This window comes from Gekko japonicus, unplaced genomic scaffold (genome assembly GCF_001447785.1).
Source record: "Gekko japonicus isolate JY-2015 unplaced genomic scaffold, Gekko_japonicus_V1.1 scaffold578, whole genome shotgun sequence".
In the NCBI taxonomy this organism is placed as follows: Eukaryota; Metazoa; Chordata; class Lepidosauria; order Squamata; family Gekkonidae; genus Gekko; species Gekko japonicus.
The window spans coordinates 395,873-418,927 of record NW_015168668.1 but is presented as its reverse complement, the minus strand read 5'-3'; the positions used below and the strand labels follow the sequence as shown (position 1 = coordinate 418,927).

Below are 23,055 nucleotides of genomic sequence, written 5' to 3'. Positions count from 1 at the left end.
TGGGAGAGGTGGAAAGTGCCACTCTACTATTCAATTATATATAAGGAGAGACTAGCATCTCCCAGAGGAATCACCAAAGATTTTCTGATTTTGTCTTTCCAGTTACTCCCTATCCCCTAAACTAATGTGAAGGACCCATTATCATTTCTCACCAGTGCTGAAATACAAAGGCCTACTCTCAATGCAGTAGCTTAGAACCAAGCAGTACAGTCCATTTAACAAGACAGCATTATCCTGCCATTTCTACTAGGCTCATTGAATGTAACTTCAAAACAAACCCGTGGGTGAGTTTTGGAGCAGAAAAAAGGCTAGTTACAAATGCCACAGAAGGACACTATTTTTTTTTATTTTTCCCCATATAAAATAGTTCCTGACAATAAAGCAACCTAGTATATCAGGGAGAAAGATTCTAGCCCTACCTATTTCTCATTAAACTAGATTTAATCTTGTGGGGAGTTTTTAAAGCAAGGAGTATTAAAATATGAACCCTTTGCTGTAGTCTGAAGTGGTATAGACCCTTCTACCATGCTCAGAACTCTGCTATCTTCTTCTTCTGTATGCCCAGATGATCCCGTACTGACTTACTCTAGGCCACCAAGGAAATTTTGTATATAAGCGGAGATTGAGTCTGAGTCCAGTGCTGTAATAACTACTGTTCATTGGCATTAAAAAGATATAGCATTCATTACTAATATCCTTTATTATTTTGAGAACAAATCCAACTCGTTGTGACAGTCCAGTGACAGGCAATTAACCTTTTTTTTAATGTACCACATATTCACCTAAGCTTGCTGCGGTAGTCATTATGCACAAGCAGTAACAGCTATTTCATTTTCAAGCCAAATAATCTCAGCTTTAGATGGAGCAATTTGCCTTCCTTCCACTCCTCTGCATACACAAGTGGTATGTATACATACATAACATGTGATCAACATTATTTGGAGAGGCAAGCTTTTATTTGCTCAGATGGATTGTTTTGAACTTTCTGATTGCCGCTTTGATATTAATAAAAATATTTTTCCACATCATTGCAGAATTCAAGTTCAAGTGAATACCAGTAGGCATTACATAAATAAGTAGGCACTACATTAACTATATAAAAATACAAGCAGAAGGGCTTGGAGGAATTGCAGGGAGTAAACAATTTGAAAATTCTCATCCCCCATCTCCTGTTCAGGGTTCTAAGCTGTCAGATGCTTGAGCAGTCATTTCCCCTGTCTCCTTCAGGCTTTTTTCCTTTAACTGATTCTCAACTGCTCCCAACGTCCTGTGCCTCCTGAAGCACTCTGGGTCCTCATCAGGCTGTTTGGTTTTTCCTTCTTTGTTTGGTTAATTAACAAAGTTTACGTATACCTGTGGAATCTTGGGTGAGTCACAAGCTCTGGCACAGCTGTTCCTGAAGGAGCAGTTTGTGTCAGAGTTCTCTCAGCCCCACCCACCTCACAGGGTGTCTGTTGTGGGGAGGGGAAGGGAAAGGAGTTTGTAAGCCACTCTGAGACTCCAAGTGAAGGGCGGGGTATAAATCCAATCCTTCTTCTTCTTCTTCTTCTTGAGTAGGGTGAAAACCCAACCTTGTCTACAGATGGCCTGGTTCTGTGACTGGAACAAACTGCTCACTTTACTTTTCGATACAGTAGTATACACAGGGGTAATAATGTAATAGCTGTGACAAATCTCATACCTGTATGTCCATTCATAGCAGCAGAATACAAGGCAGAATAGCCATCTTCACAGGAGTCATTAATGTCCAGACCTTCTTCATTAAGCAGCATTGACAATAAAGTGACATTTCCCTGGGCAGCAGCTTGGTGAAGAAGGGTGGGCCTGCCACCCAGGGGGACAGGACCACCGCTCATTAATAAAGGGGTTAGGGAGGGAGACCAGCCTGTGAGTTAAAGCAACACAAATTAGAAAGAACACACATAAATAAGTTAAAGCTGAACACTCTGTAAGCTCTTAAGTCCAACATGAGAAACAGATTCTTTTGTCATTTCAGCACCTGAAAAGATTGAGCAGCACAACTCTGATCATGCTATTCAAGAGCCACTGGGTAGTAGTAAGAGCGCTGGACAAGGGACACACAAATTCAAATCCCCACTCTGCCATGAAGCTCGCTTGGTGAGTGTGGGCCTAACCTCCCTCACAGGGCCTCTTAGCTTAACTTTTCTGGTGTGGTTATTGTGAGAATAAAATGTAGTAGGGATAATGGCACATGCTACTCCGAGCTCCTTGGAAGAAGGACAGGATAAAAATGTACTGAATATTAATAATTTTGTCCAAAGAGGAAGTAAAGTTACACACAAAGGTGATGCTATATTAACTAAAAACTCATCTTTTATTATTGCAGATTAATATAAGTTAGCCCTCATGAGCCTTTCTACCAGTTGTCACTATCCAGATTTTTAAAATCTATTTTTAACTCAAACCAAGTTTAGTGAAAACCTACAGTTATTTTGGCCCTAAAGCTAGCTAAAATAGGGTTTGTGGCAAATTTCCATAGGAGTGTGTCCCTTTTTAACATCTGCAAACTGAATGCTTTGTCAGTGTATTAAATCTACAGCATATATGACTGACATTTAAATTGAAAGTGCGTTTAAAACACAGTCAGACACACTGCAATCTATGCCCACTTGCTGCTCAGCAATACCTAGCTTTGCAGTACTGCAAATCCTGTTATGTTTAAAAGGAAGTGCTCATGTACAGAGATTAGTGAATTAATTCAAAATTACTGGCAAAAGCTCCCACACTGTACAGTCAGAAAGGTAATGGGCAGAACAGCGCTATAGAAATCTTTGCAGTTATCTTGGTTAGACACTCCAGGTATCAGACATTAGCAGCTTTAGAGGAGAGCTTATTAAGGACATGAAGTCTGCTGTACAGGGTGCGGAAGACTTTGTGAACTGTTCCTTGATCAAAAGGCTGCAAAAGGGGGAAAAATAATAATAAAAGGATTGAAAACAGAAAGACTTGCAACTGAGGACAGCCCAGTGAAAATGCGAAGTTCCAAAGGCATTTTCACGCCTTAAAGCAATGATATTCATATAATATCTGCTTATACTGAATGAAGGAAATGGATTTTTAAAAGTATGGCACAGTGTGGACTGATATTTTAAATTGTAATTTATCATTTTTAAAGTACAAACTATTTTACTTCATCTCATTATTCATTATTTATCCAAGTTGAACTAGGCAAAGAAATGTTTCTCAAAAATGTAGAAAGCTGCCATGCCCTTAATAAAAGATTAGTGAAGTGACAAGTAAATATCACAGTATCTCATTAAAGATGGCACACTGAATGCTGGCAGGCATTTCTCATTATAAACAGAGGTGAGTTTTTTTATTGCATAGAAAATAAACAGACTACAGAGATAGCACCAGCAGGCCAAGCTCCAGAGAGGCCGCAGCAGTTGCTGGTTCTGAGAGATTATTAATTGGGCAGATAGTAGGTGGACCTAAAGAAAGGTTTGAAATGACTGAAGGCAAGTGCAAAGCTCATTAAAGAAGCAGAAGGTGCGGTCAGAGAGCAAAAGAAGATGAGGGCATAAAGAAGAAAAGTGGAGCAGGCCCTAGGACATTTGGTACCAGGCAGGTGCAGGCAGGTGCAGGCAGGAATCCCACACCACCCCTGGCATCCCTGGAAGCTTTGTGGATGGGACAAGCGACAGAAGTGATGTCTCTCTACAAGTCAGTGTCACTTCCAAGAAAAAACCCAGGTACAACATCGGCGTATCAGTCAACATTCTAGAAACACTATGCTAAAGGTTCGGCTGATGTGTTGGTGTGATACCTGGTTTTTTTGCCTGGATGTGACGTAGAACAGTGTCATTTCTGCCCCATCCCATTCTCCCAACCCACTCCAGAGGTGCTGCACAAATGCTAAGTTTCATTAAGTCTCACGGGGCTCAGCAATAGGGCTGTCAACCTCCAGGTGGAATCTGGAGTTCTCCTGGGATTAAAGCTAGTCTTCGCACTGCAGAGATCTGTTCCCCTGGAGAAAATGGCAGCTTTGGAGGGCGGACTCTATGGTATCACATCCCTGCTGAGCATCCTCCTTTCCCCAATTTCTACCCTCCTCAGGCTTCACCTCCAAGTCTCCAGAAATTTCCCAACTCAGAGCTGGCAATCCTCCTCGGCAGACTCCCCATGTCAGTGTATTGTAGGACCACATCACGAAGCCGTCTTCCTGAGTGAGAGCTGGCCAGTCTGCGGCTACATAAATGGAATTGTTTTATCCAGCCTTTTCTTTCTCTGCATTTTTGAAAGCTGATTTTTCATTGAGTGGGTGGGAGGCAGGGGAACAATGGACTTTCAGCTCTATTTACCACTTGTTTAGGAATTTTAGCAAACCAACTATGGGATGCCAGTTGTGTTTGCGATTCAGATGGGTGTGACAAGGAAGGCGGAGGAAAGTGGAGACATTGCAACTGGGCATGAAAACAGGCAGTGCCATTTTGAGAATGAGGTTTATGCAAATTCCATTTTATTTTTAAACTTGAGTAGTCTTTCTTTTAAACTATAAAAATATTTACAGTGCAATCCTAAGTACAGTTACCTACTACTACGTAGGTAACTGTACTAGGGTGTAACACTGCTTAACACTGCACTCATTAATAAAGTATGTTTATCATGTGTTACAATAGATTGGGATACTGGGTTGGATCTATAGTCGTATTCTGTACATGGAGTGGCCCTTTTGCAAGTGAAAATAAGGGTTGATCTTCACGGATTCCCACCTGCCACAGGAGACACCCCCCTCCGGTCACACCCTACAGTCCTCTGACCCCAGCAGCATTTTTGGAAACACAAAGGACTGCAGAGAATGGAGGTGGAAACTGTCTCTCCTTCAGAACTCCTTTGGCTCTAACCCCATGTTAATATTTCATTCACGTTCCAGAACAGTATAGGTTTCCTCTTCTTTATGAACCGCTTTACAAATTAACAGAGCCCATGGATGGAAAGCACTTCCATGTCAGAAAGAGCAAATGAAACCCACGGGTACCTTACTGGAAGTGACGATCTCACACACACATATACATCACTGCATACAAGAGTGCTGGAAATTAGGGACTAATGTATAAAGTGGCATCATGAGGACCAAGAGCAAGCTTGACATAAAATACAGCATGTACAAATCAAGTCATAACAGAGGCAAATTTAATATGCATATACCAATGATTAAAATGTAATGCGGAATATGAACCCATTTCAAAGATCTCCCAAAGGAAACAGAACAGATTTGTATTCAGTCAATGAAACTGCATGAGAAAATCAGGAAACATGAGGAAGCTTTGTGGTTTTTATATGCAAAAGTTAGCAAATACAAAGCATCTATGAAAGCGTGCTGGACATGCATTAATGAAGGATGGAAGGACAGGGGGAAAAACAGCTTCTGGCATCAGCTTCAGATTGTGGAGATGGTTAATTTCAGAGTCCATTACCAACCTCTCCTGCATCCCATTCACTTTAGAAGCAAACCACATACAAAAGATAAAATTATATATGAAGGAACCAAATAAAAACATACTGATTGAAAAGTGATGCTTAAAAAAGAGAAAGAGAGCAAATCTTAGAAGAAAAAGAAAGAGTACTGCCAAGGGTACGGGAAATTCAATTGTTTTAGAACTGTTCCTCTAGACTGTAAACCTTTCATTGGCTTTGAAAGCTGAAGCAGGAAACAAAAGCTGTCAGCCAAGCAACTTGCCTATAAGTAGTCAACCCATGGCTCTCAGTTGTCTGGATATGCAAATCTTGAATGTCTCAAGCTCCTATTTTATGTATATACGTATGCCAATAAAGGCTTGTCAAAGTCAAAGAATGTCTCAAGATGGGTAAAGTGTGTTGAAGCTAGAGGGATTTTATCTGGGTTTTCAAACACGGAGCCTAGTCTTAGCACTCTCCTGGTCTGTGACAGCAGTCAGCATTTGCATTTGAATGACATCATAAACAGATTCAGAGCCGGTTCGCACATGCAACAGTGCTTTTGGATTTCCTCCATGGGACCATTCTCGGCTTGCACATGCCTGTAACTATGCAGAAATTCTGTGTTACTCAGAATTACCCATGCAGACGGCTATCAGGGAAGGAGAATCTTGTCAGTGGAGTGAAGTCTGGGCTGTGAGTTGGTCTCCCTTCCTGTTACATGGGCATGGTTAGATGCCTTTGGGCAAGAGCCAAAGGACTACTGGACCTTAGTTCTTAGCCCCTGGTTCACAGGCTGTGGCCTTACAAGAGTCAAGCTAGTGATTCCAAGGACTGGCCCAGGATGTTGACATTGTATACAGTTTTAAAATATGGTGAATTACTATGGTCCTCATCCATTATAACTTGTTGCTTCCATAGCTATGAATCCACATGATTCTGAGTCACACACATTTTCCCAGTGGTTGTGGGCATGAGTGAAGCGGATCAGTTGGAGAGGATCCTGCAGTGCTGCTACTCGGATGACCTGGCATCTCTGGCCAAAGCATGTGCGATGTCTGGAAACAAGCTATATGGCTGTAATGTGGTTTGCCTAGAAAAGTACCCTGAACATTTATTGCCACTCCAGTTACATAAGCGGAAGCATCTGTCTCTTATAATGAGGATATTAAATGGTAGGAGGAATTTAAGAGCAAAATTACTGCCAAATTTGAGTCCAAAGGATCTACAACAGGAGACCCTCATCTCTTTTCATGCGTGTCTAAAGTGCTGTCAAGTCACAGCTGACTTATGGTGTCTCCACAGGGTTTCAAGGTAAGAAACTAACAGAGGTGGTTGGCCATCACCTTCCTCTGCAGAGCGACCCTGGTACTCCTTGGTGGTCTCCCATCTAAATATAACCCCCCACCCACCCCCCCCCGGGCCAGCCCTTCTTAGCTTCTGACATCTGACGAGACTGGGCTAGCCTGGGTCATCCAGGTCTTACTTCCATTACAATAATTAACCTTTTGTGAATTATTATATTAATGCAGCATGATGCTAGAGAAACAGTACAGTCCCATTAAAGGGTGATCCATGTTGCTATCCATTGATAAAGGAGAACGTCGAGAAAGAGAAACAATTTTAATAGCCTACCACGATCACAACGGTCAAAGCCTTTCCAGCTAACCCAAAACAGCTCTTGTAACACAATCAACTAAGGCAGGTATGAAACTGTCATCTGGCATTTAAGGAAATGTTTAGAATCACATACTGAGTTTTAACAACAGTTTGGCATTGATCTGTCAAGACTTGCCATTTCAAGCTGCAGTAACGCTTCTCTGTGAAGTTCAGCTGGCTATTAATTTTAATAACTCATCTAATTAGAAGAATTTGGAACAGTAACATTTGCTTCCATAGGTATCTGAGCACATGGGATGAAAGAAAGCTGGTACTAGCTAGTATGAAGTATGTGTAAGAAAGAACCAAATTGGAACCTGTAGATGCATGTGCTGTGACAACAGTCCACACAAGGATTTTCTGTGTGCTTTCCCTCCATTTCCACTCACACCTGCCATGTCCCCCACCATCGCCAGAGTTCTTTACACCAGCTTTTTTTTTAAAAAATAGCAGTAGTTACATGGCTAAAGCATTATTTATTTATTCCTTCAGCTTCTATCCCGCTCACCCCCTAGGGGCTCTGAGCGGCTTATGAGATTATAGCAGTATAACCACTCCATTTTTTAATGTCAAAAGACCTGCTGGTGGCTGGGAAGCGGGGAATGGTAGCCACAAGGGCAAATGAAGACATGCAATGGTGCTGGATGCGGGAGTGGTAGTCTAAAAATATTTGACTTCCTGAACACACTGTGACCAAATCTTGTTTTGACTATCAAAGCAGGTTTGGGAAAATACCCTGTGAGGTGGAGGAACCCAGAAGATGGATAATTGCACTACAATTAGTCATGCAGAAGCTTAGAACCCCCCACAAAAAAACCCCACCTGCAGCCGTTTTGGGGGAGGAATGTGAAGCTAGAAATCTGGTTGGAAGTAACCTATAGCACAAAGACAAAACCAGCCTTTCCCTAGGGTATTTTACACAAAACCAAACCACATAATGGACTAGTAGTATAATGAAAAAGTGATAGGGTGGATGATTACTTTGCTTCGCAAACTTCATTTTGTATTAAACACATCTCCCTTCTGAAACTATACTTTGTACTAGACAATATCATTTTCCATTTGTGACCTGTAGTTCAGTATAGTCACTCAGGGGCTCCTAATGCCACCTGTCCCAGCCCTGGAAGCCTAAGCAACTCCAAATGAAGTGGAATGTATACCTCACTGACTCACGAAGGCATTCGTCATAGCAATACACACAAACAAATACAATAAAATGCAAAATATCCTTTTAAAATTTAATTTAATTTTATGCAAAAATAACCGAGGAAATGCTAAAAACTGCACCAACCTAACTCCCAGTTCCAAATTCAGGCAAAACCGAAAAGTCATACCACCTCCCCACCCCGATGCTACTGCTTGGATGATTTTCCATTGGCAGGATGATATAGTGCTGCAGGATAGCTACCGAACATCTATGTGCCCCTATTATCCAAATGTTTTGCGTAGGTGGCTTTAGAGACTAGGTGAAGGCCAGGCCTCTAAGCATGCCAGACCCTGGACACTTGTAGAAAGTGCTCCCATGTCTTCTCTGATAACCTGTGTTTCTCAAACCCACATTGTCTGTTTTCAGAACTTTCAGATTACAGTGGTTAGAGTGCTGGTCTACATCTGGGAGACTCAGGTTCATATCCCTGGTCTGCTATGAAGACTGCTGGAAGCCCTTGGGCCATTCATTCTCTCTCTCTCTCAGCCTAACATACCTCACAGAGTTGTTGTAAGCATAAAACAGAGGAAGGGGGAAATGATGTATAATGCCCTCATAGCTCCTTGGAGGATTCAGATGGGGGTGGGGGTTTCCCCTGATTTTGGGGCCCCCAATTTGCTGCCAGCCATCTGGCCAGTGGGGGGAGCCCCACCCCCAAAGAGCCCTGTCCTGCCTGATGTGCCCAGCATGATGTTGTCACCCGGAGATGACATCCTCACACTGGGCACATCATGCAGGGGGGTTCTAGTATTTGGGCAAAAACTCTATGGTGACCATGGAGTTTTTTGCCCAGATGCTAGAGTGCCCCACCAAATGTGCCCAGAGCAATGATGTCACCTCTAGGTGACATCATCATGGCATGCATGTGCCAGAAGACTCCCGGAGCGAGGGTGGACCATCTCTGCCAGCACCAGGTAAGACCTGGCAACCCTATGGAGGAAGGACAGGATTTTAAAAATGTAATAAATAAATAAAAGCTCTTTGTAGTTCATACACAGATATGGTGCTTTTTTTAAACTCTTGAATGTCTTATTCAATTTTGCACCCTACACTACATATCAAGAGTACCTATGTGCAAGCAGCAAAAAGTGTGTAGTACTAGGTGAATGCAAATGGGGGATCTACAAGGATTTTCAGGGGGGGGAAATCTCATTTTCCCCTTCCCCACTATTTCCTGTGTCCCTTTCTGAAAGCCCTCATAGCCCCAGCCATTTTTCTGCTTCCTTCTCTCCTTCCCACTCACCAGGCAACCTACCTATTAGGGTTGCCAGGTCCTTACCTTCTGCTGGTGGGGGGCTCCAACCTGCTCTCCTGGGTCTTCTGTCTTTGTGTGCACACTGTGATGACATCATCCAGAAGTGACATCATCGCACTGGGCATGTTGTGAAAGGGATGCTGTAGCATTTGGCTAAAAGCTCTATGGTGACCATAAAGCTTTTAGCCAAATGCTAGAGAATCCCCCATGCGACATGCCTGCCGGGATTATGTCACCTTCAGGTGATGTCATCATGCCAGGCATATCAGGTGTGGGGGGGCTCTTTGGGGGTGGGTCTCCCCTTGCCGGTCAGCTGGCCAGTGGCAGATTGAGGCCCCTGAACTCGAGGGAAAACCTACCCCCATTCAGGGGATGGCAACCCTACTACCTATAGCCAATCAACCCTGTCTTCAGCTTCCCCTCCTTCCCTCCTCCTTACAACCATTCCCCAGGAAAACTCTGGCTCAGTTGTACAGTGCCAGTCATTGGGCTGGGCCCAGCTGCACAGTGCTGGCTGACCTGGCCCTAGGTGTGTGGTGCTGACCTGGCCAAGCTCAGTTGCACAGCGGAGAACCTTCAAGAGCTTGAGGAGAGCATCTCTCTTTCCTCTGTACCCACTCCCCACACTATTTCCTCTTTCCCTCTTCCTGGCAGCTCCTATATCCTTATCCTTCCCATCTCTACTTCTCATCCACCAACCTCTTTTTTATCTGCCCCCCATCTTCAGCTATATTTACTATTTTTTTACTTGATTTATGCCCTTATTTCTCCACAATAGGGACCCAAAGAAGCTTACATCATTCCCCTCTCTTCCATTTTATCTTCACAAAACCCTTTGATATGAGTTAGGCTGAGAATATATGACTGTCCAGTCACCCAGAAAGCTTCCAAAGCAGGTGGCTATTGCAAGGTGGCTACTGTTGAACAGTAGCAATGACAGGTTAGAGACTTCCGGTTTTTGGTGACTCGCAAGTGGGCGTGCTCCATCGCAGCTCTAATGTGAGTGCCCCGCAAATGTGCCGATGGGGGGGCTGAGTTGATCTTGGACCCCCCGGCCCCCTGGAGGGGGGACGCAGCCTGGGGCGCGAGAGGTGCTTCTCCCAAGGCATAGGCCAAAGGATTGAGGCACCTTTTTGCCCCTAAAGGCCCCTGCGGCACGGAGCCAGCATGGCACTAAGAGGCGCACACCAGACAGAGCGCGCAAGGATCCTAAGGAATGATCTTCTCTACATACGTAATGAACGCAAGTACAAACGTGAGTGAAGCTATGACCCAGCAAACAATCGATAAAACGCTAGCAGCAAAGCCGTCCCAAAGCCCCAAACAAGCAGAAGAGGGAGGGGAATGCCTGATCCCAAAAAGACTGAATTTAAAGCGGGAGGCGGAAAGGGCGGCTTGAAGGAAGCGGCGGATCAGCAAGAAAGCGATAAATCACTAGACTTATGGAGAACTTTTAAATTTTCCTCTTGTGTAAACAATGACGCAGCGAGCAGAATAAATGGCACCGAAAACGAAACTTATAACAGGAACAGCCAACACATCATTGCCGGCTACCAGACTGGAAGCAACCACAGACTTTCCCAAAACGACTGCTGCAGCTTTATGCCCTCTATTGGACCAGATGACCACCTTAGCGACAAGCAGTATATGTTGCAAAAGGAACTCAAAATTTCAGCGAGAAATAAATAAAGTGAATGTTCCTGAAGCAACAATAGAAAGTGGAAGAGGCACCTGAGAAAGTGGAGGAGAATAAAGACGCAGAAGAAGATGGAGAAGGATGGGAAAGACTCTGATATCAATTTAATTAGTCTGGCAAAACTCTTTGATTTTAAAGCAGAACTAGAGGTTGCTACCCCCAAAGCGTTTAAAAACTAATTTGGACTTTGACAGGAGGAGAGGAAAATGCAAAACAGCTTAATTTCGATAGCCTGATGTTTATTCTTAATGCATAACTCCAAACTAATGATACTTACACTATAGCGTTTATTGTCAACGTATAACTTTAAAACTAAGATGCACAACTACAGCCAAATATGTTTGTGGTTGTTTGCCTTTTAACTTGATATTTTTATAGTATTATCGCTCACGCTTTACTATTCTGACAAAAAAGATGTATCAACAACTTCAAAGTTTTGTAATAATGATCCTTGTTACTCTAGTTTTAGGCTGTTTCCATCCCCCGACCCTGTGGTATTGTAGTTTTAGAAAAGCAATTAATTTTTTTTTTAAAGTAGCAATGCCAGGTTGGGGTGAGTCATGCAAGCTGTGGGGTAGCAATTGGTAGCTGCTGCCAGGCCTGGCCCCTAGGAGTCTTGCCTTAAAGGCCAAAACAACTTTGGAAAGGGCCCTGCCTCCTCTCCCTGCCTTTTACTGTGAGAAACCAAGGCATGAAGGCTGACAACACTATTATGGTTGCCTAGCATTGGCCACTGACGGCATTTGTTTCTTAAAGCTACAAGTGTCGTTTCTACCATTTTCAAGAGTTTTAAGCCCTCAATAGTGTGGGTGGTTTTTAAAAAAAATTTCAGATTTTTGTGCAAAACTGGTGCTTTTCTCAGGCTTGTAAAAAGAACTGACTAATCTACCCATGGCCCCAGATTTAAGTATCCATAAATGGGACCATGTTGAAAATTAGACACATTGATTACACACACACACACACAGAGAGAGAGAGAGAGAGAGAGAGAGAGAGAGAGAGCGTTCTAGCTATTTAGATCTATAGATTCCTAATGCAGAAATGCATATTAGAAAGCTGTGAATGGGTAGGAAAGGCTTCCTCAGTGATAGCAAGTGGTCTCTCTCCTTGACAGTTAGACTACATTTTTTTTTAATGAAGACATGTTTTACAGGCTTAGAAGCATTCTCAGTTTAGAACAGATGAGTGCTACAGCTGATGGTAAACACAGCTCTCAAATCAAAGTAAAGGAAAACTCACTAACGTGGCTGCTACTGTGCACACAGAGTTATATGAGAGCCCAGGGAATAATGCATATTTCCCAGTGCAAGCCAGTTGGTTGCAACTTAAATGCCAGATGCCCCCATCATCTTTCAGGAATGATTCAGAACACAGGTTAAGTGTGAATGGTGTTCCTATCACCAAACCTCTTTGCTGAACTATACCCAACTGTGCAATGTCAGAGGAAAATAAAGCCATTATAATGGCAGAAAATAAACCACCGCCTCCATAAATAAAACCAACTTAACAGGTCCAGTCATATATACGCTGAAACAGGAGTAAGCCTTTTAAAAACAGTGTTAGTGTCACAAGAGAGTCCTTAGAGAGCCACTCCCAGAACGTTCTCAAAAGCTTCACGGATTTTGCGCTAAACCGCCCCTGATGACACCTATGCAGAGGCAACTGTTGAACAGTTCACTGAACAGCTCAAGCAAATCTAACAGCACCAATCCTATCTGAATTTGCAGAAGCAGGCTCTCATGCATGGCACTTTCGATTCTAATCTTAGAAGCTTCTACATTGCAAGGAAATGTCAGACTAATATAAATTCTTCCTTGAAGAAACAAAAAGATGGCCACTTGAAAATCCAGCCTATGATGTAGTAAAGGCCATTAGGATAGATTAATCTGAATAGGGATTAGACAGATATGTGAATAACAGGTTCATCAGTAGCTTCTAGAATCTACACATCCAGAGGCAGTAAACCTCTGAATGCCAGTCCTAGAAGACAACATTGGGGAGGGCGGGGAAGGCCTTGGCTTCTTTGCCCAGGTTGTTGGCCATCAGGGTAACTGATCTGGCTGCTGCATGAAACAGGATGCTGGACCACATGGACTACTGTTAGGATCCAGCAGGGCTCTTCCTATGTTCTTATGAAAAGAAATGGATTTCCCATACCCCTGAAACTTACAAATAATGCAAATGGAAATTTCAACTTGGCAAAAAAAAAAAACAGATTTAGGGAAGAAGGAAATGAAAATATACGGTAGGAAACCAAAGTTAAAAGAGAGACCATTCTTAGAAGGAAAGAATTTAGGAATATATCAACAATCCCTTTACCTGATGCTGTTACCAGTAGGCTGTCTGAATCACATGGTCTATAGGATGAAGCACTAACAGGGTTTATGGAGGAGCTACAGGCAATGGTGGTGGGAATGACAAAGGAACTTTCTGAACATGCAGGTTGGTTCAGTCCAGGGAATTGGGAAGGCCAGGCACCCACCTGAGACGTGGCCATGGCTGGTATGGCACAGCCTGCAGATGCCACAGATATATCTATGGTTGGTTTGGGTGGCAGCTGAGGAGAGGACTTAGATACAACATCCTCATTTATTACCCTGATTCCTTGAGGTGTACTGGAAGGAGGTGAGACTAGGGTTTTGCTCTCTGTTTTGGCACCTATATTAGGGGATCGACCACTATCCATAATTACTTTAAGCTGTGGGTGTGGTGGTGAAGGAGTTTGTGAAAGGCCTGGCTTTTTAGGAGGAATGGGTGGAGGGTTTCCTCTGTCAATTCTTGACACACTGGGAGTCTTTAACCCCATTCTACCAACTGGGGGAGGGTAAGTTCCAGCATCTATTGAATGGGACATTCCTGGCCGTCCAGTAGCAGTGCCCTGAGGACTTGTAAATCTTGAAAGGACTTGGGTGACAGTATTCCGAGCTAGCTGCTTGGCAACAAGGTTGTCTCGATTTGTGGGTGATACATCTCTTGATGGAGGGTTTTGGGCAGTGTTTCCATTTTGGTCTGGGTCATTAGTGCTGGCTTGAAATCTAAACCTCGCTGCCTGGACACGTGGATTCAGACCTTGATGTCCAGTAGTTGCAGCAGATGGAGAATGCAAAGAGTGCATAGAGGAAGCCTGCAAGTAGTTCTGAGGTGCTGGAGAAGATGCAACATTATTTGGAAAGGGGGAAGAAATACTTGTTAAGTCTGGTGATGTACTTGGTCCATTCTCTTCAATTCTGCTTTGACTGGGAGTTGGAACAGGAGTCGAAGGGGACAGAAGCAGGTCACTACAGGAAGAATGCCTGTCCATGACTGGTTTCACAAATCCTGCATTCATCTTGGTGTGGCCAGAGAGTGAAGGCTTTACAGGTACAGTCAAAGGCAACTTCCTAACATTTTCACTACCACCATCTAATAATACTGCATCTGTCTGGCAGGCAAGTGTCCTCAAAGCTGGCCCCTCTGTCCCAACAGAGACAGACGCAGAACCTCTATCTTTACTCCTACGCGGGAGGGAAAGGTGTAGCTTACTATTATTTTCCTTTTTCAACTGCTCAATCATTTTTCTCATTCGTTCCCTCTCTTCTTTGAGATCATTAGTGTGTGCTTCCTCTCGGCTAAGTCTGGCATGTAGTTGCTCCCTTTCCGTGTCAAACTCTGAAAACTGTTTTTCCATCTGGGCTTCCATTTGTGTGCTCCGTTGCTTCTCAGCTGCAAGAGATTCCTCCAGTTCACTGGCTTTCTTTTTTTCCTCCTCAAATTTTGCCATGACATCTTCCAGTTTCTGAGCCTCCTCTACTATCTTGCTGGACAACTGTTTACATTCTTTCACCAGCATCAAGACAACATGTTTATTCTTGCCACGCTCCTCCTCAAGTCGTGCACATAGTTTCTTATGTTCCATTTCAAGCGCCTGCAACTGGGATTTCTCCATTTCCAACTATAAAGAAATGCAGAACAGTACTCATTACCATAGGGGATTTTGTTTCAGTTAAGTGTCATGATACTTTAGGATGCAAAAATAAAGAATACTGAGAGTAGTTTGATTAACAGGACCTCAATGAGACTGGAAAACACAGTTTGCAGATTTGAGCAAAACATGGTTACGCCTCACAGAACATTAAACACAAATTTGGTTTTCCTGAGGAGAAAATATAGAATCATTAAATAGGTGAAATTAAGAGAGATGACAGGGAACATTAAATACTCTCTTAATATTGCTGGGGACAAATATTGTGCTTCAGGAAATGTTATAACAGCATTTTTCAAAGCGATACAATTGTTTTTTACAGCTTCAAATGAACAACTGCCACCTATCAGAAGGCCAGCTCACACATGATAAAGTCTTGGTTGGGGTTTCTGATATGTTCACAGTTACCTCGTACCTCCCCATGGGTGAAGTATCCATGGTCATATCAGTTTTCACAATACCACCAGCAGCACTATTTAAATCTTATCTGGCCACAGTCACACATGCCTTGGCAATATCTGCACTGGATTATTGTAACATGCTTAACATGGAGGGGCTTCTGAAGAACATCAAGAAACTTCAGTTAGTTCAAAATGTCATGTCAAGAGTCCTGGATGCAACCCACCATAGCGATCTCATTACTCAAGTGCTATGTCAGCTGTACTGGTTGCTCAATGTTTCCTACATGGCTTAGGAACATGATACTTGAAGGACCACCTTTCACCATATGAGCCTGCCTGTGAGCTGAGGGTATCACTGGTTGCCTTGCTCTGCCTTCAGTGGTCGTATTTCCCTAACCAATTGATTTAAATTCTGTTGTTGATGGACTGCTGCTTTGACAGTTTTTATTGCCTACTGATTAAGTCACTGGTCTATATTCCCTGCTATCTTTGTTGTTGCTGTTGTTGCTGTTGTTGTTGTTGTTTGGGCATAGCTGCTTCCCCCCAGTTTTTTCCCTAGTACTGTTGTTTCATTACTCTTTTCTTTTTAATCTGTTCTTAACTTGTATTTTGTGTTACCTAAGTAAGAGAAAGTGAGATAGTAATTTCTGAAAATAAATAAATCACAATTCCATGACATGAGACTACCTTACCTATGAGCCTGATTTGTGCACTCCTGAGGTGAACTACATGAGGGCTGTTACATGCGTGAACCTGCCCATTAGTCAATAAGCATTCAGGACTGTAAGCTCTGAAGGACCAGTCACCACAAGATGGGAGCAGATGTTACATACATGCTGATCAAAACAGCCTTCATGTGGCAACTGGTTTCCACAAGACATAAGAGAAGCATTTACTAGTGTAATGGGATGTTTTCTGCCACATCCAATTGGAGAATCTGGACAACAGTTCTAACAGAACTTTGTTTCAAACATTTAACAGAAGGTATCTCTAGGATTTATCTATTAAAGTCTGTCTATCAACCTCTAAATCTGATAATACAAACAAGATAACTGTGAATTCCATTCTTTGAACTAAAACCAGCAAACCAGGCTGAAAACCTTCAGAAGTTTGTCTTCTACGGAAAAAAGAAATAGTTCTCTTTATTAGGCAAGACATTAGAAAATACAAGCATGTGAAAATTAACCCTATAGCTACAGTAAAAACAAGTGCTAAATTTATTGGAGTTCTTAATCATATTATAGTCAGTAATATTTTAAAGCAAACCAGGTTTCAAAGTATTTATTAAAACTGCTTACGGGGATTTTTATACAGGCCCACATCTCTCTTTCTCTGTCTCCCTCTCTCTCTCTCACCTACAGAAATCTCACCTAATCTTCTTCTGAGACCTCCACCCAGAGAAATCTGATTTGCTTATCACACAAATGCATTTTAACAGAAAAATATCAGTCTTATCTTACCCTAATTCTCTTCTATCTTAATCAAGTGATTATTATCTAGACAAATGATTGGTTTTTAACTATGCATGATATAGTCAAAGAGATGCATATGAGATAATCTAAGAATAACCTGATATGTTCTCATTATCTTTTCTAAATCAAGATAAGGGCAAATGTAACTCTTAATTTCTATTAAAAGGTAATAAATCTAATATTTCTGTAGCTGCTTCAAAGATTACAGGAAAATGTTATGAAACCAGAAATCACTGATAGTTGAGCCTTGCATGAGCTCATAGACTTCAGGGAAAATGCATGATCAGCAAGAAAGGTGGTGATATAATCAAAATACTGCTACACTAGGTCCATCAGCAATCACAGTGTAAGTCTCCACACATCTGGTCATCACCAGAAAGAGGAAGAGAGCTATAGAGTTATGGCTGAATTTCACTACAAGAAAGTGAAAATGGTACATGCTGAGCTGCTTTATTCATTCATATGAAGGTTATAGATTCCAGGTGTGGCAACTTCTGAAGACTCAAATGTACATGTCAGAAAGATCACAGAAGTTGTTCTCAGTCATGACATCCTTGGACCCCCACATTCCATTACACTGCTCATACATGCAGACAATGTGGTGTTATCTATGGTTCAATTACACACTTAAACGTAAGCACTTCACCAAGAATGCTGGAGAGAAACCTCCCACACATGCCTCAAAAGTGACAGCTAAATGAAAACTTTGCAGCTTTCTATCAGCAATGCATGCAAGAGTACTCAGAAACCCCTTTAATACTTGTAAGTAGCAAAGTATTTTTAACCCACTTGTGAACAGAAAACATGATTGCATGTACGAGGTCTAAGAAGAGGGCGTTGCAGGAAGCCTTCTTGGATGGCTGGGAATAGGCAATACAAGTAAACTTTCTGGAGTCAGAGGGTCATCAAAGTGGTTATGGGATTTTCCTGACATTTCCCAGCCAGGAAACAGCATCTGGTCAGCATCTAGGACTTCTCAGCAAGTTTGGCCTAATTAGAATGCAAACAGGTGGAAATGGAGGCTACTTCTTTTGATGTCTCCCACAGCCAATACCCTTTACTTCCTGGAAGGAGGGAAGCAGCAGAAACCCTACCAATAACTCTTATCCTGCTGCCAAAGTCACCCCTGCTTCTGCAATGGATCTTATAACTTGCTTTATATTATAAATACTATCTTCATGTTGACATCATGTCAAATGTATCTCCTCCCCTAATAGTTCAATTTTCAAGGTGGTTTTTTATTATTGTTATTTTATTTCATAGTTAGGCAATAAGCTGATAAAAGGAAGAAATAAATAAATAAAAGTGTACCAGTGCAGTCCTTGTGATTACTACAGAGCCATGAGAGGATTTTGCGTTCCACTAGATGCTCAAATCCTACTAATTTCAGAGTTGTAAGAAGATACTGTGTGGTGAATGTATTTTCACATACACTGTAATCTGGGGGACCAGATGGCCCAGGGGATTGGTAACAGGATATGGAGCATTTCATCTCTAGGTCAGTGGTTCAAATTTGGCCTCGGTTGCTAGCGAAAGGAAAGTCATTACAAGCTGGTGCCTCCTGAGTGGTCTGTGGTTCACCAATGGTATTACGTCTCCTCCTTCCAATGCAGAGGAAAGCTGATAGTCAGTTGGACAGCTCCTCTGAAGAATTTTTTTCCTTGTTATTTGTGTACATTCCCCACTCAGCTCCTGCCTACAGTTTCTGCCTTGTGTCATAGAAAAGAGACAGCAAGAAATTAACAGTTGTTTTCATGTCCTCTGGACATCCATCCACTCCCAAATAAAATGTGTCTTTATTATTGGGGCAGAAAATAAAACAGGTATCACTGTGAAGGGGAAGCAGAGAGGAAACGAAGCCGCATGTCAGATACATATTCTATGGGCTGGTGTTTATAGAGGCAGGAGAATAGCTAGGAAGCATTTGGTGACATCCCCAAGAGAGATACTTTCACTCGACAAAAGAAACATTACTGGAATTATGGCTCTGTTATTCGAGCTGCATAAAGATTTTCCTTTTATTTCTCAGTTTGGTTTATGCAGGGTTTTTTGCTGTTTTGCTCAAGGGAAGAGAAATGGAGAAAAAAAGCTTGGAAGGATGGTGTAGGAAAAGAAATATATAGGAAACTGTTCCTCCCTTGCCCCCAAAGTGTGCTTATGGCACCAGGCTTTGTATCTGTTTGAATAAGAGACTGACAATAGCAGATTGTGAAAGGCTGTGGATAAGTGAGTGGGGGTGTGCTGGGTTCAAAAGCTGAATCCTGTGCACCATGATCTGAGGACAAAGAATCGGAATTAACAGTGGTTGAAACTCATTTGGATATTCTGCACTTGTGACTTTGTAAACATTTGTTCATTTCTTATATTATAATCCTGCTTTGGGGCTAATGGTCACCAGAATGGTTTACATAAAACAAATATCAAGAGAAGTACTTTTTAAGAACCTATCAGAAGCATTCTCACCATAAGATGTTTCCCAGAGCCTCAATTAGACCAGATCTTCTTTTAAACATTAACTAAGCACCATATAGTAATGCAGGGAAATGTTCCCCTTTTCCAGGAGGAGGGGAAAAAAATCTAATTTCTGTGTTGCACATGCCAATCTACTGAAATGTAAGAAAACTTCACATTGCTTTTGATAAAAAAATTGGGATTAGGTGGAATAAGAACAGATGATAAAGCACTTAATACTGGGGTGGTTGTGTGTGTGAGTGGGCTTAAAAAAAATTAAGGTCTGAAGAAAAATATTTTCCCCCACCATTTTAAAAAGTCTTTGGCAGTGGATGGGTCAAGTAAATGGTATTACTAATCCTGCCACTGTTTTACTGGAGTTGACCCTTTTACCTAATTTCACTGTATTGGAATTAAGGTGATTTTTACATGGATTAGTTGCATTTCCCCCCATAACTGGGGCTGAATGGAAGGGTATACATTTTAAAGCTCAATAAATAATAAATAATAAATGTGAAACTAGTTTAATAGCCATTCACCAGTGTCTCCCTTCAAGCCACCTGTGTTGTGCCTGAACTGAAGTCAGGTATTGAAAATGGTTGTTGAGATGAACTTCCCAATCAGTCTCTGCTAAAGGGAACAGGAAAGAACTTCTGTGAAGTTGGTAGACAGCTGTTTCCTCAAGCTTTTTCCTGGTATCTGAGTGAACCTCACATTAGCTGCCTTTCCATCTCCTCACCTTGAGGCCATGACTGTTACAGACTGGCTCTCAGTTTGCTTCTGTCTGTCCTGGTCCTAGATTGGTAAATCCATCTTGGATTCTGCTCCTGGTCTTGTTTACCCACCAGGTCATCTTCTGAGTCCTGACCATCCTGATTTGCCTATCCAAGCTTTCTGTCACACTTTATGCTACTCAAACATTATCCTACTTAGCCATATCAAACCCTGGAAATGCTGTTCGGCTAGCTCCTGCAAGATCAAAAGCTGTGTCTCCTAGAACTGCTAACAAAACCAGAGGAAATTATGCATAAGCTCTCTTGCTGATCCAGGGAAACTCATTAGAAGGTTACTCTTTAAAAGCCAAGTGTTCCTAGTAGTACTGTAATACATCTGTCTGCAAGTGCATGAATCACTGTACGAAGCATGCTTGTCTTTAATTACTTGGCAAAATATATGTAAATAAAGTCCAATGAAAGTTTCGTTTCAGGTGTCATCCAACCGATCTAATTACGTTGAGTTGTCAACTGACAGAAGTTATATTGCACACATTGCACTATTGTTAGTTCTTAGCTTGCAATAGAGGTATGCCCTAAGCAGGTTTGGAAAAGTTGCAACTTCAGATTCTATTTACACTCAGATGTTGTTTCTTGTTGAAGGTTTCTGGTCATCAGAACAGCAATACTTTGACATCGGGACTGTATGCAGGGAAAGATCAGGACCACATTTTTGGCTTACACTAGAGAGCCTCAACATGCTGCCCATGGGCATCATGGCACCCACGAATCTGTTTTTGGTGCCATATCTTTCTTCCTCCAAAAAAGAGCCAAACCTGGTTTTGCTCTGCATCCTTGGTGCAGGAGATGCTTCAGAAGAGTCCAGGAGCCATCATCTTTGTGTCTGCAGGGAGCACCCATTCAGAAACATCTACCTCCTTCATAGCAGGATGCTTGGATTAGAACCTCCCAAAATTTATGTGGCTGGCATACTCCTTATAACACCCATTTTGTGGTGGTGCCCACTACTTGTGTTCAAAATTCCAGAAGTGCCCACAGGCTCAACAAGGTGGAGTGAACCACAGGTTGAATGAACCAAGGTTGAGTGAATCACAGTGACCCGAGGCTTATGTACTTCCTTGGCATGTACCCCCACTTTTCCCATACCATGAGGAGATGTGAACACATGATCTGGGATACCCCCATTTATGTGAACTCAGGATCTCCTATGTGGTACCTTCATTTCTCTCCAGCAGTGAGGGTGGAAGGGGAGAAGTTGGAAGACAACGAATGAGCTAAAAACCAGTTCTTGATCTCTCCCTACTCCATAAGAAAACTTCCAAGGCTAGAAAAATCATTTGAACACACCTTGCAATATTTTACTACCCTTCATTTCTATTCTATGACATCTGAACATAGAAACACTAGCACTAGGAGAAAGGATTTCTTAGAGACATCAGCTCTTTAAAAGAGGAATCTGCTTGCCAAAAGCAAAAGTTGGACTATAGATTTTTTTTAAGTAAAACAAATAAAATGGAATTTCATTGGAGTACTGTGACTGTACACTATCAACCAGAAGGAAGATATTAATGATAAAATGAAGTCACTCCTAGAAGGGCAAAATGTAAGGAATAAAAGCAGAAGACAGCAAGTTATTTTAAAGATCCAATAAGTGGCTAGAAGGGGGGGGGCTGTATCAATATAGTACCTTCTTTTGTCTGTTTTCTGCAGCAACCAGCTGAGCGGCCATTCTTTCTTGCATTTTTCTGCAGTGAGCCATAACAGCCTCTAAGACAGACAGTGGGTTGGTACAGATGGACTTCTTGTCTTTCTCACCAGCACCTGCCTCATAGTCTCGCTGTAGAGCCAGAAATGGGTCACTAAGATGAAATCTCCCATACCGTTCCTGGATAAAAACCTCCTTCCTCCGTGCCTAAAGTATTAAACAGACAAATGAACAAAACAAGTAATTAGGGGATAGTAAAGAGGTACATCAACATACAACAGCTTTACACCTAGAGCACTGGGGAAATAAACAGTAACACTTCTGTAGAAAGACAACTAATACATTTCAGTATTTCTAAGATAATATAAGGAACACCATTATTTAATGACACTTCTGAATGAAACCTCTGTTCTTGTAGAACAGAAGTCCCTGATGTGGCACCTGAAGGGCACCATGGCACCTGCCAACACCTTTCCTGGGATTGTCAAGTGTTTTTAGAAAGTGGATGGACCCTAGGGTTGCCAGGCCCCTTGGAGCAGTCAGTGGATGGGGGCCTGCTTAACAGGAGTGGGGAGGAAAGCCGGAAATTAACGCAACTTGTGTACATGAACGCGAAGTGACTTAGGCACATGGGGGGGGGGCAACACTCTGGTTTTGGGGAGAAACTCTATGGTAGAAACCCTATGTCACTTCCAGGTCACATAGGCACGTCACATTAATTTCTGGTATTCCTCCCCTTTGGGGGGTAATTCCCCCCACGAGGTCTGAAAGTGGACCGAGGTGGGGCTTTTGCTTGGCAGGGCTTCTGATTGGCCTCTAGAGATCTGATTTGCTGTGCATTTGTTTTAAAAAGCTGTTTCAGTGGTAGCTGTAGGGTTGCCAGGTCCGATCTTCTCCCTGGCGGGGGGATTAGGGGGCATTCCAGGAGGGGAAGTGGACACCCCCCAGTGTGATGACATCACTCTGCATGACATCATCACATCCCCGCTTTTTTGCTACCATGTGGGGAGGAAGTGAGGGCCAAGCGCTCCTGCCATGCAAGAGGCAAAATCACCTCTTGCAAGGCAGGAGCTGACGGCCCCCACTTGGGAAGAGT

At 42.5% G+C, this 23,055-nt stretch overlaps 1 protein-coding gene across 1 annotated transcript in view; it reads right to left on the bottom strand.

Moving 5' to 3' along the window:
• LOC107113911 (cortactin-binding protein 2-like) overlaps window positions 1–23,055 on the bottom strand; it is a 71,171-nt gene that overhangs the window by 10,252 nt on the left and 37,864 nt on the right. The window contains exons 4-6 of the mRNA XM_015415314.1: window positions 21,942–22,166; window positions 13,555–15,166; window positions 1,682–1,885 (exon numbers count right to left, since the gene is read on the bottom strand). Of these exons, the coding sequence (XP_015270800.1) occupies window positions 1,682–1,885; window positions 13,555–15,166; window positions 21,942–22,166 (2,041 nt within the window). The remainder of the gene's footprint in view (window positions 1–1,681; window positions 1,886–13,554; window positions 15,167–21,941; window positions 22,167–23,055) is intronic.